The 13705-nt window shown below is 42.4% G+C and overlaps 1 protein-coding gene across 3 annotated transcripts in view; it reads right to left on the reverse strand.

Moving 5' to 3' along the window:
• ddx46 (DEAD (Asp-Glu-Ala-Asp) box polypeptide 46) overlaps positions 1-13705 on the reverse strand; it is a 100518-nt gene that overhangs the window by 35283 nt on the left and 51530 nt on the right. For all 3 annotated transcript variants that reach the window (XM_038795857.1, XM_038795856.1, XM_038795855.1), the window contains one exon: positions 1939-2021. In XM_038795857.1, the coding sequence (XP_038651785.1) occupies positions 1939-2021 (83 nt within the window). The remainder of the gene's footprint in view (positions 1-1938; positions 2022-13705) is intronic.

Below are 13705 nucleotides of genomic sequence, written 5' to 3' on the forward strand. Positions count from 1 at the left end.
AAACTCGATGGGAAAAATGGCCTCCTCCTGCACAGCAAAGCTATGATTCCCCTGGGCCACCAACAACCTTTTTACCTCCGCCTCCAGAGCAACGATTCTGTCGCTCGGCTCGGTCGAGGCCTTTTCCAGGTCGAGGATCGTCCTCTCCTGGGTTGCCACTTTTTCCCCCAGCCACCCGATTGCCTTCTGCATGGCGGTCATCGCCTCCACTACCATCACCTTGACCGACACCTGGTTCTCTATCCTGATCGCCTCCTTCATGGCTGTCAGTTCCTTCATCAGGAAACTCTTCCATCCGTCTCCAGGTGGTGATGGTCGGTGGGGGGGGGGGGGGGGCTGATGCTCGGTTGTTGGCTGCCCTGTCTCCTGGGTGGTCTGTGCCCCTTCGACTCCCAAGTCTGATATCTCGTCCGTCTGCTAGCTGTGGCATTTTGCGCCGCTTCTGCCGTCTCTCCGGCCCCTCGAGCTCCCGCCAGTTGGCATCTTTCCTCGGATAACCTCCTTTAGTTGTTGAGGGATTTTCCCCCCCATGAAATTTGGGCAAAGTTCAACTAAAAGTGCCTTTTTTCGTCCCGGTTCAGAGGAGAGCCACCTGATGTGCTTCCTCTCAGCACATCACCGTCACTGCAAGTCCGAAAAAATATTCTTATGTACCAGAGTTTGAGTAGTTTAGTTCATGCTCATGTTTCCCCCGACAATGAGTTACTAATCTGACCTCATTGGTTGTATGGAAGAGACATCGAAAAGGCAGGGAGATATTAGGTGAAAAGTTACTTTCCCCTGAAGACTCACATACACACACCTAGCCATAAAGCACAAAGCAGCATCACTGGAGTAAAAACAAATAAGGCTAAATGACTCATGTAAAAACGTTACCAGCCCTGTATGTTTTGAAAGTTACATCCCAGAAACTAAAGTATTGAAATAAAGCCTGTTAGGTGAATTGGACATTCTGAATTCTGCCTCTGTGTACCCAAACAGGTGCTGGAGTGTGGTGATTTTCACAGTGGTTAATGTAAGCTGACTTGTGATGATATAGATTATTATTATTAATACACTCAAATATATGCTTCTGTAAATACTGTGCGAGTCAAATGTACAACTCCAAAGTGTGCAAACCAAAATCAAATTCTTAAAAAAAAATCATTGAATTATGTTTAGTCGGTGAGTAGGCCCAGGGGTTTGGGAGTGATGGTGGAGAGAGAAGGGAGTGTTTGTACAGCTATCAGTAACAAGTTAGAACGGTAGAATCCCTACGGTGTAGGAGGCCATTCAGCCCATCAAGTCTGCACTGACCCTGCGAAAGACCACCTGACCTATGCCTAACCCCCTGCCCTATGGGGCAATTTAGCATGGCTAATCCACCGACACTACACGTCCTTATACTGTGGGTGAAAACCGGAGCACCTGGAGGAAACCCACGCAGACCCTGGGAGAAAGTGCAAACTCCACACAGACAGTCAAGCGAGAGCGAAATCAAAACAAATCTGGGTCTCTACTGTGCCATCATGTCGCCCCAGTTGGACCCATATAAAACACAAGATAAAACTAATGTCATGCACTACTGTATTGGTAAATGACTGGGATAGGTGATGCTGCATAATGTAATAAACTGAATTTCTACATTTACATGTACAGAATAACATGCAATGAAAGTGTTAGTTTCTGGGCACAATTAATGGAAATAATTTGTCATAACAAGCAACTGGTCATGTAAAAGGTGAACTACTCTATGTTCAAATACACTCTCAAATCAGTCAAAAATTGGGTATTGTTTTATTAAGTGAGCCGATCAATGTCGCTGCACGCACACGTGCAGAATTATTTCAATGCACTGTATTATCATTTTCTGTGCATCTTATTCTTTGCACACTCATCCAACTTAGTGACATGACAACAATCAAAATGACCAAACAATATTTTCTTCAAAATGCTTACCTGGGGCTCAAAACCCATATCAAACATTCTATCTGCTTCATCAAGTACAACATAGGTAACTCTGCGAAAATTTGTTACACGACCTAAAATAAAGCAAGAATATAATTTTAATAAGTGCTCTGCGCAAACATTCAGCAATTCTTAAATAATTTCGACTGATTTTATATACTAAAACTAAAAAAAAACCTTCCCAAATTAAGCAGCAACTTTGTCCATATTTTCTTGACTATAATTCTGTTTTATACTTTGTCTCGTCTTCATATAGATATTACATTCTTAGGTACAGATTATACATTAGGTACAATGCTGTGTGAAAGCAGCTGCCCATGTTTTCTAACTCTTCTCTTGTATACCATCAAGGCAAGCAGAACCTGCAAAATTCACAAAACAGCCCTCTTCAAACAAAGACCCATCATACAATTTTAGACTGAGATGAAGCATGGAGCCACATCAGCCATTATCTGACAAGTCTCAGCATTCACCTAGAAAAAGAACATATTAGAGATTACGCCGCATGTGTGGAAGACAGGGATTTTGCTATAGCTATTAGTCAGTACATTTTATGCTATGTGCCAGCATATCTCCTCTAGAGGCTTAACCAGTGAGGAGCTGCTGTATGCTCAATTTCATACTTTCTAAGTATCTGAATACAAGAACATTAAAACTCTAAATGGAGTGGAAAAAACAACTGAAAATGTTCCAAAAGTAGAGCTTATATTCTGCAAAGAATGACACATTCACAAGGAGCCACAAGCTTAGTAACAGGATACTGCACAACTTTATTATGGACCTACCTCTGATGGGTTAAGTCTTGCATGCCCAAATCAAATTTCTTGAGGAAACTTTCTCCATATGGGTCAAATAATGTTGACAGTTTAGTAAAGTGATATTCAATATCATACAGTATTTGTCTAATATTAAACTGTATACTTTCTCATGCAATCATGTTTGATATAAAACACATTAGGTGCTACAATGAAGTCATAACGAACTACCTTTAAATTCACATATACCCGCAGCAATTTCTTTTGGTATCAATGTGATTGAATTGATTTTTATTTTAAAGCACAATCATTTTGCAAGTATTTCCTGAGAAAAGCTTAAATCTTGGTAGATTTGTGCAGTCTTACTACACAGCAAGATGGAGAAGGAAACCGATTGAAGGGAAATTATTGACCACTTATACTAAAGTTTCTTGCTATACAAAACTTCCAAAGTTGTTTTTTATTTTTCCAATTGAGGGGCAATTTAATGTGGCCAATCCGCCTACCGTGCATATGTTTTGGGTTGTGGGGGTGAGACCCATACAGACACTGGAAGAACGTGCAAACTCCAAACTGACTATAACCCGTGGCTGGAAATGAACCCGGGTCCTCAAAGCCGCAATGCAGCAGTGCTAACCACTGCGCCACCGTGCCGCCCGCAACTACCAACGAAGTTAATCAAATATCAGTAAGTATCCCATGGGAATTTTACTTGGGCAAATTTATTTCAACTTTGTATAGTTCACTGGTCAAGGCCACATATAAAATGGCCCGCATTTTGGGGCCAGCCTCATCTTGAATGCAATGGACAGACTCAAAGAAACATGGCATGGATGATTATGACCCTTGTATTTCAAGGCACAGCAAAATCAATTAACTTGTATATGTCATGGAAAGAAAAATTTGTTGCAGTTCCTTAAAATACGGAGAGGCACAGCCAAAGGTATATGGTCACATGAGTTGAGGGGGAAGTATTAAATCAATTGACATAACTTTGAATAAAAGTTTTATCTGGAAATTCGTAAAATTGCAGTTTTTAAAATAAATTTAGAGTATCCAATTCATTTTTTCCAATTAAGGGGCAATTTAGAGTGGCCAATCCACCTTTGGGTTGTGGGGGTGAAACCCATGCAAACACGGGGAGAATGTGCAAACCCCACACGGACAGTGACCCAGAATCGAACCTGGGACCTCGGCGTCGTGAGGCAGCAGGGCTAACTGCGCCACCGTGCTGCCCAAATTGCAGTTTTTTGATCAGTCAGTGGGTCTTTAAAACTCCATGCCCCAATTAGGGCAGAATGAGTGCAAAGGAGGAGATCTGTTCACCCGTAACAGCTCACAGATCAAGAAAAGCTTACACTTTGCTCAGGAGCATTGAACTTGCCAAAGTTTTGTCTGTAAAGTTCATTCAAACTGCCATCACAGTTGACTAAAATAACCAAATTTTGGTCTTAAATTTGCTACTACTTGATAATAATGCTGTTTCAAATCGCTACAAAGTCCAAAAGGACCAAAACCAGAAGAACCACAGGGCATCGTCTAAGGTACCAGAAATGACAGCGTAAACCCAGCCCTTTCGAGTCTTCAAGTCCTCCATACTAGTATCTATGCACGTTATTCATGAAGGCCTGCATTCTCAGCCTTGCCCCTCGCCGGACGTGTGGTAAAATCACACCCAGTCAGCTCTCCCCCTCAAAGGGGAAGCAGCCTATGGTCATCGGCTTTGGTGACTTTACTAATATCTAAAGGGGGTGGGGGTGGGGAAGGCTTGTGCCAAAATTGGGAGATCTGTCCCACAGAGAAGTCAAGTACTGTCATACTCACTGAATTGAACCGCACAGACAATTCCAAAGACACCATCACCATTCCTGGACATATCCTCTCTCACTAGCAGGACAAACCCATCAGGGGTGATGACACACCGGTATACAGTCAGGAGGGACTTATCCTGGCTTCAGATTAAACATGGGCAAGGAAACCTCCTGCAGATTTCAACTTATAGGGCTAAACAATGCCACATCAATGGTTTAGATCGAAGTTGTGAATGGTGACGGACAATTAAACAACTAGCAGGAGGAGGCTATCAATATCCCCATCCTCAATGATGGGCGAGACCAGCACAATAGTGCAAAAGATGAAGACTGAAATATTTGCAAACATCTTCAGCCCGAGGTTCTGGATGAATGATCCATCTCAGTCTCCTCCGGAGGTCTTCAGCCAATTTGATTCACACCATGTGATATTAAGAAACGGTTAAAGACACTGGATACTGCACAAGTGATGTGCCCCAACAACATTCCGGCAATAGTACTGAAGACTTGTGTTCCACAACTAGCTGTGTCCCTAGCCAGTGTGAGAAAAACAAAGGTAGTTTTAAGGGATTTATATTTGTATTGTTAAATATTAGAAATAAGGTTTAGTTTTTAAGTGGGCTTAGTGTTCTGTGGAAGGAAGGGTAAACCTTTGGTTAGATTCATGCTGGACATAGGTGCTTGCATGTTTGGGGGTTTTGGTTTCAATTCAAATCAATGCTTCTATTGTGCGTAGAGCGGATATGGTGCGAAAAGGAAAGAAAAGATTGGAGAAGTAAAAGTCATTGCTCAGTAGCCAGAGGTCAATTTCCAGAGGGAAGAGAGTTCCTTTGTTTTTAGCTTAACTGGAGGCTAGGGAAGTTGGAGATAGGTCATCAGGGAGTGAATATCGCTCAGCTCTGCGAGAAGAAAAGCTGGACAGAACAAGGAGACTGCAAAAAGGCAGACTTCTCAAAGAACCAGATAAAGTCCAGACAAACCAGGGAATTGGAACAGACGGAATGTTTTAGGAAGACTGAAGTTAAGGGAATACAGACCAAGAAGCTGAACAAGGTACTGGTCAGGGGAATTCAAGGGAAATGCAGTTAAAGAGACAGCTGCAGTAACCAGATTTAAAGTTGTTAGGAAAACAAAGGTAGTTTGAATGGATTTATATTGGTATTGGTAAACATTAGAAATAAGGTATCGTTTTAAGTGGATTTAATTTAATTTTTATGCACCTGGAAGAGTAAAACCTATAGTTAGATTTATGCCAGACAAAGGTGTTTGTGGGGTTTGGTTTCAATTCCAATTGTGATTCTATTACAGAGGATTGCGACGTGAAGAATAAATAGAACTAACAGGGATTGCTTAGCAACTGGAGGGCCTCGTACAGGTAAAACAAAACTTTAAGTTTTAGTTTTAACTGTATTTGTTGGCAGTTGGAGCCAGGACCTCAGGGAGTGAACAGCTCTTCTCAACTCTGCCAGAAGACTGGACATGATGGGAGCTGCAAAGACGCAGGCTTCCTAAAATACAAGCTGTAGTCCAGAAAACCAGGAAAATGGAACAGAAAGAATTTTTAAGACAACTGAAGTTAAGTGAACAGGAAATCAAGATAGTCTTCAAATAAATTCAAGGACGAATAAACAAAATGTTCTGAGTTAGAAGCAATTGTAGTAACCAGATTTAAAGTGGCACAGCAGCCTTCAAAGGTAAATCAAACGTCTGATGCCATTTTAATACAGTATGCGAATAGGGAGTCAAAGCAATTGTGAGCAGTTTGCACAGCAATCAAGACAATGAAGTCCTAAAGGGATTGGTATAAAATCCTGTACTGGATTATCTGTTAAAAGTGGAACAGAAGTTTTGTCTAAAAGTGTCATTTGGAAAACCTGGTCTGGATTTCAGATTGCAAACCGCTACGGGAAAGCATATTTATGAGAGAAGATTTTAAAGTGTGCTTTTAGGAGTGGAGATTGGAAACGCTCATATGGTAATCATATGTGGGGATTCTGAGGAGACATCCACTAGCATTCACTTGGGGTTCAAAGTGGAGTGTATTTTCCCACAGTCGGTTTGTGTGATTAAAATGTGTGTTAATATGACCACTGCAGATTATCATAATCCAATTTTTTCATGTTTAATAATTTTTTTTTGTTAAAGCTAATTAGTGGTCCAGTGACTGTTCCAACACGTTTTCTAAAAACATAAAACATTACAATCTTTTGAGCTAGGGTTCCATTCAGGGATCTTCCCATCCAGTTATAACACCAACTGGGATTATTAACACCAGCTGAACACTGGCATCCACCCAACAATGTGGGAAAGTGCCCATGTATGTTCTGTTCACAAAAAGCAGGACAAATACAACCCGGTCAATTACCATCACATCAGTCTACTTTCAATTATCAGCAAAATGGTGGAATGTGTCACCAATAGTGCAGTCAAAAGGCTCTTGCTCAGCAATAGTTTGCTCATTGATGCACACTTTGGGTTCTGCCAGGGCCACTCAGCTCCTGATCTCAATATAGCCCTGATCCAAAAATGAAAAAAGAGCTCAGCTCCAGAGACGAGGCGAGAGGGAGTGCCCTTGACATCAAGGTAGTATTTGATTAGTGTACATAGAACATAGAACAGTACAGCACAGAACAGGCCCTTCGGCCCTCGATGTTGTGCCGAACAATGATCACCCTACTTAAACCCACGTAACCCGTATACCCATAACCCAACAATCCCCCCATTAACCTTACACTACGGGCAATTTAGCCTGGCCAATCCACCTAACCTGCACATCTTTGGACTGTGGGAGGAAACCGGAGCACCCGGAGGAAACCCACGCACACACGGGGAGGACGTGCAGACTCCACACAGACAGTGACCCAGCCGGGAATCGAACCTGGGACCCTGGAGCTGTGAAGCATTGATGCTAACCACCATGCTACCGTGTAGCATCAAGGAACCCTAGCTAAACTGAAGTCAACAGGAATCAGGGGAAAATTCTCCACTGGCTGGATTTATATCACGTGTGAAAGAGGATGGTTGTTGAGGTCAATCATCTCAGTCCTAGGACATCACTGCAGTCATACAGAGTAGAAAGGAAGATGGTTTTGGTTGGAGGCCAAACCTCTCAGCTCCAGGACTGAAGCCATATCCCGTATGCAGGAACACCTGGACAACATCCAGGTTTGGGCAGCAAACTGGCAAGTAAAATTCAAGCCACACAAGTGCAGGGCAAAGATCTTCTCCAACCAGGAAGATTATAACCACAACCCCGTGACATTCATTGCATTACCATCAGCAAATTCCCCACTATCAACATCCTGACCGTTACCATTGACCAGAAACTGAACTGGACCAACCATTAAAATAAGAATGTTTCACAGTATTTCAGGTGTGCTAAGTTCCGTGACATCCAACTGGCAGGATATGCAACAGCGTCATGGATTGCGTTCACAAATTCACTTGGAAATTCAAGGGTAGCAGGGTGCATGAAACAGGATTTTCAAAAAAAATGAGCTCAGCTTTGCATATATCTAACTGGGAACAGAGCATTTAAAATTATTTTTTTTTAAATTTAGAGTACCCAATTATTTATTTATTTTTCCCAATTAGGGGGCAATTTAGAATGGTCAATCCACCTACCCTGCACATCTTTGGGTTGTGGGGGTGAAACTCACGCAGACACGGGGAGAACGTGCAAACTCCCCATGGGCAGTGACCCAGGGCCGGGATTCGAATCTGGGTCCTGAGCGCCGTAGGCAGTAGTGCTAACCACTGTGCCACGTGCCGGACTCTGGGAACTGGATAGATCACAAAGGATCCAGTCTGCCAAGGCTGATGGAAAAGGCTGTTTTTTAACAGTTTAAGACAACTTACCAGGACTGCAGAGCAGAGATACAGGAATGGTTGTATAAACTGGAATTTGATAAATTATTTTTAAAAGATCAAAGAATGGGTATTTAGAATGTTCAACTGAAATGATTAAATTGGTTGCTAAAGTACATGTTTGGGTACAGTGATATACAAAAGGAAAGTAGAAAATAGGAGCAGGTTCAAACCCTTCAAACCTGCTCTGCCATTCACCATAACCGTGGCTGATCCTCTATCTCAGTACCATACTCCCACGCACTCCCCATATCCCTTGACACCTTTAGAGTCTAGAAGTCTATCTATTTCCTTCTTAAATATATTCAGTGATTTGGCCTCCAGAGCCTTCAGGAGTAGAGAATTCCACAGGCTCACCACTCTCTGGGTGAAGAAATCACTCCTAATCTCAGTCCTAACTGACCTGCCCTGTATCCTGAGACTGTGACCCCTTGTTCTAGATGACCCCCCCCCCATCCCAAAGCCAGAGGAAACATCATCCCTGCATCCTGTCTGTCCAGCCCTGTGAGAATTTTATATGTTTCGATTCTACTAATTTCTCTCATTCTACTAATTTCCAGTGAATACAGGCCCAGGTGACCCAGTCTCGCCACATACCGCCTGCCAACCCAGGAATCAGTCTGGTGAGCATTTGCTGTATTCCCGCTATGGCAAGTATATCCATTCTTAGATAAAGAGACCAAAACTACACACAATACTCCAGGTGTGCAGGATATATGCATTTTGCCAGGGTGGAAGAGTCGATTACTAGGCGACATAGGTTTAAGGTGTGAGGGGGAAGGTTTAGAAGATGCGCGAGTCAAGTTTTTTTAAAAACCGAGGGCGGTGAGTCCCTGGAACTCGCTACCAGGGGAGGCGGTGGAAGCAGATATGATAGCGACGATTAAGAGGCATCTTGATGAATACATGAATAGAATGGGAATAGAGGGATATAGATGCCGCATGTGCAGAAGGTTTTAGTTTAGACAGGCATCATGATCGGCGCAGGTTTGGAGAGTTGAATGGCCTGTTCCTGTGCTGTACTATACTTTGTGTGGTCTCACCAAGGTCCTGTAGAGCTGCATTAAGACATGCTTATTCCTTTATTCAAGCCCTCTGGCAATGAAGGCTAACACTTTTGCCTTCCTAATTACCTGCTGTACCTGCATTCTTGCTTTTCGTGACTGGTGTACTTGGACATCAACATTTCCCAATTTAGGGCAACATGGTGGCACAGTGGTCAGCACTGCTGCCTCATGGTGCCGGGTTCAATCCCGGCCCAGGGTCAATGTCTGTGTGGAGTTTGCACATCCTCCCAGTGGCTGCATGGGTCTCACCCCCACAACTCTAAAAGATGTGCAGGGTAGGTGAATTGGCCACCCTAAATTGCCCCCGAATTGGGTACTCTAAATTTATATTAAAAAAAACACATTTCCCAATTTAAATAATACTCTGCCATTCTGTTTCTTGGTCTGAAGTAGATAACTTCACACATATCCACGTTATACTACATCTGCCATGAATTTACACACTCCCTCAACTTGCCCAAATCACTATGAAACATCGCAACATCTTCCTCACAACTCATATTTTCGCCATGTCATTGTCAGCAAACTTGGAAATATTACTTTTGATTCCCTCATCCAAATCGTTGATGAATATTGTGGATAGCTCAGATCCAAGTACTGATCCCTATGAGACCCATTAGTCACTTCCTGCCATTTCAAAAAAAGACCCATTTATTCCTACTTTGTTTGCTAACCAATTCTCAATCCATACCAGTATATTACCCCAATCTGGCGGGCTTTAATTTCCTCTTATGTGGGACCTTATCAAAAGCTTTCTGAAAATTCAAATACACCATATCCACTGGTTCATCCTCATCTATTTTACCCTCATCTAGTCTACAAGTTATGCCCTCAAAAAACTCCAGTATGTCAAACAGGATTTCTCTTTCATAAATCCACGTTGACGTTCGCTAATCCCATTGGTATTTTCCAAGTGCCCTGTTCTGCATCCTTTATAATAGACCCTAGCATTTTCCCTACTACTGATGGTAGGCTAACTAGTCTATCATTTTGTGTTTTCTCCCTCCCTCCTTTTTCAAATAGCAGGGTTACATTTGCCACACTCCCATCTGCCGGGATTGTTCCAGAATCTAAAAAGTTTTGGAAGATGACAACCAACGCATCCACTATTTCCTCCTCTAGTACACTTGGCTGTAGATAATCAGGCTCTGGGGATTTATTGACTTTCAGTCCTATAAATTTCTCCAGCACTAGGAACGCTAATTTCCTTCAATTCTTATTTCTCACTGGGCCCTTGATTCCTTAGCATCTCCATGGAGTAATTTGTGACTTCCTCCACGAAGGCTGAACTAAAGTAGCTGTTTAATTGCTCTGCCATTCCCTTCTTCTATCATAAATTCCTGTTTCGGACTGTAAGGGACATTTGCCTTCACTAATTTATTTTAATATACTTATACAAGCTTTTATAGTCTGCTTTTATGTTACTTGCAAGTTTACTCTCATATTCTATTTTTCCCGTATTCATCAATCTCTTAGTCTTCTGTTCTTATTCCTATTCCACGGGTTGCTATTTTTTCTAGCAACGTCATATGATTCCTTTTTGGATCTAGTACTATCCCTAATTTATTTTGTAAGCTATGGTTGGCCCGCTTTTCCTGTTGCATTTTTGCTTCAGAAAGAATGCATAAATGTTACAATGCGTACATTCCTTCCTTAAGTATTAGCCATTGCCTATCCACCGTCATGCCCATTAATAAAGTTCCCCAATTTATCTTAGCCAACTCATGCCTCATACCTTCGTAGTTTCCTTTGTTTAGATTTAGGAGCCTAGTTTCAGATCCGACTTGTTCACTTTCCATCAAATGAACTCTTATCATGTTATGGCCGCTGTTCCCTAAAAGACCCCATACAGCAAGATTATTAATTAACCTAATTAACTAATTAAATTGCATCATAGCAAATTTAGGAAAAATGTTCTCCAGTTGGTTCCTCAACCTACTAGTCTAAACAAAACATCTTGTATACACTCCAGGAATGTATCTGCCACAGCACTGCTGCTAATTTGATTTGCCCAATCTATATGTAGATTAAAGTCACCAATACAGCAGCCTTGTTACATGCATCTGTAATTTTGTATTTGATGCCATTCCCTACCTTAGCACTACTGTTTGGAGGCCTATAGACAACTCCCATTATGTTTTCTGCCCTTTGTTGCTTCTTAGCTTCACCCAGATTCCACATCTAGATTGTCTGAGCCAATATGCTCTCTCACCATTTCACTGATTTCATCCTTAACTACAACACCACCCCACCTCCTTTCCCTTATTCTGTCCTTCCTAAATATAGAGTACTCGTGGAGATCCCAGCCTTTGTCAACCTGCAGCCATGTCTCTACAATCACAATCATATCGTACCCGTGTGTCCGAATTTGTGCTGTTAATATGTCTACCTTATTGCGAATGCTCCATACATTTATTTCCCAGCTCCCATTATTCAGCTTTCAGGACTTCATTCCTCTTCTTACCTACGTCTTTGAAGCCAACATGGACCACAATTTCTGGCTGTTCACTCTCCCCCTTTAGAATGTCCTGCAGGTACTAAATAACATCCTTGACTCTGGCATCAGGGAGGCAACCCGTCCAGCGGATAGCTCGTATAGAGAGGTGGTCACACCACAGGTTCAGACTCCACAGGGAGGAAGAGAATGGATGACAACAAGGCAGAGCAAGAGGGCTCGGCAGGCAGTGTAGGAATCGCTTATGGCCATTCCCCTGCAAAACAGACATACCGTTTTGGATACTGTTGAGGGGAATGACCTCTCAGGGGAAAGCAGCAACAGCCTAATTTGTTGCACCACGGTTGGTTCTGCTGCAGAGGGGAGGAGTAAAAAAAAGTGTGGGAATGCAATAGTTATGGAGGATTCAATTTATGGGGCATAGATAGGCGTTTCTGTGGCCACAAATAAGACTCCAGGATGCCATGTTGCTTTCCTGGTGCTAGGGTCAAGAATGTCTCAACGCGGTTACAGGACATTCTGGAGAGAGAGGGTGAACAGACAGTGGTACACTGATACAAACAACAAAGGTAAAAACAAGGATGAAGTCCTAAAAGCAGAATATAGGGAGTTAGGAAGAAAGTTGAGTCGTCGGACCTCAAAAGGTTGTGATCTACTAGTGCCATGAGCTAGTCAGAATAGAAATAGCAGGATATATCGGATGTATATGTGATGTGAGGGGAGGGTTTCAGATTCCTGGAGCATTGGAACCGGTTCTGGAGGTGGGACCAGTACAAACTGAACGGGTTACACCTGGGGATTACTACCAGTGCAACGTGCTAGTCAGAATAAAATTGGAGGGTGTATCGGATGAATACATGGCTGAAGAGATGGTGTGAGGGGTAGGGTTTCAAATTCCTGGGGTATTGGGACCGGTTCTGGAGGAGGTGAGACAATTACAAACTGGACTGGTTACACCTGGACAGGACTGGGACAGATGTCCTTGGGGGAGTATTTGCTAGAGATCGGTTGGGGAGGGTTTAAACTAAAATGGCAGCGGGATGGGAACCTATCCTAGGAGTCCGGGGAGGAGGAAATCAAAATCAAAAGGCAGAAAGGGGAATAAGAAAATTGGTAGGCAAAGAAACCAAGGGCCAGATTGAAACGGTCACAGAGAACAATAGTGGGAACAAGTAATGTTAAAAAGTCAAGCCATAAGGCTTCATGCCTTAATGTACGGAGCATTTGTGATAAAGTGGATGAATTAATCGTGCAAATAGATGTAAACGGGTATAGTCTGGATTTCGGAGACATGGCTGCAGGGTGACGAGGGATGGGAATTGAACATTTAGGGGTATTCAGGAAAGACAGACAAAAAGGAAATCGTGGTGGAGTTGCATTGTTGGTTAAAGAGGAGATTAACACAATCAAGAGGAATGATATGTGAAATCTTATCAGTAGAGTTGAGAAACACAAAGGGGCAAAAAAACCTTAATGGGGGTTGTAAAGAGACCCTCAAAATATAGTGGTGATATTGGGAATGGTATTAAACAGGAAATTAGAGACGCATGAGAAGGATCATCTGAGCTTTTTGGGTGACTTTAATCTGCATATCGATTCGGCAAATCGAATTAGTCACAATACTGTAGAAAAATTCCTGCCGTGTACGTAGGATGGTTTTATAGATCAATATGTTGAGGAACCAATTAATTAGAGAGCAGGCTGGATATTATGTAATGAGAAAGGAATGATTAATTGGCAATCAAGTTGTGTGAGACCCCTTGGGGATGCGTAACATCATATGATAGAATTTTTCATCAAGGT

Source organism: Scyliorhinus canicula, chromosome 4, assembly GCF_902713615.1.
Source record: "Scyliorhinus canicula chromosome 4, sScyCan1.1, whole genome shotgun sequence".
Taxonomy (NCBI): Eukaryota; Metazoa; Chordata; class Chondrichthyes; order Carcharhiniformes; family Scyliorhinidae; genus Scyliorhinus; species Scyliorhinus canicula.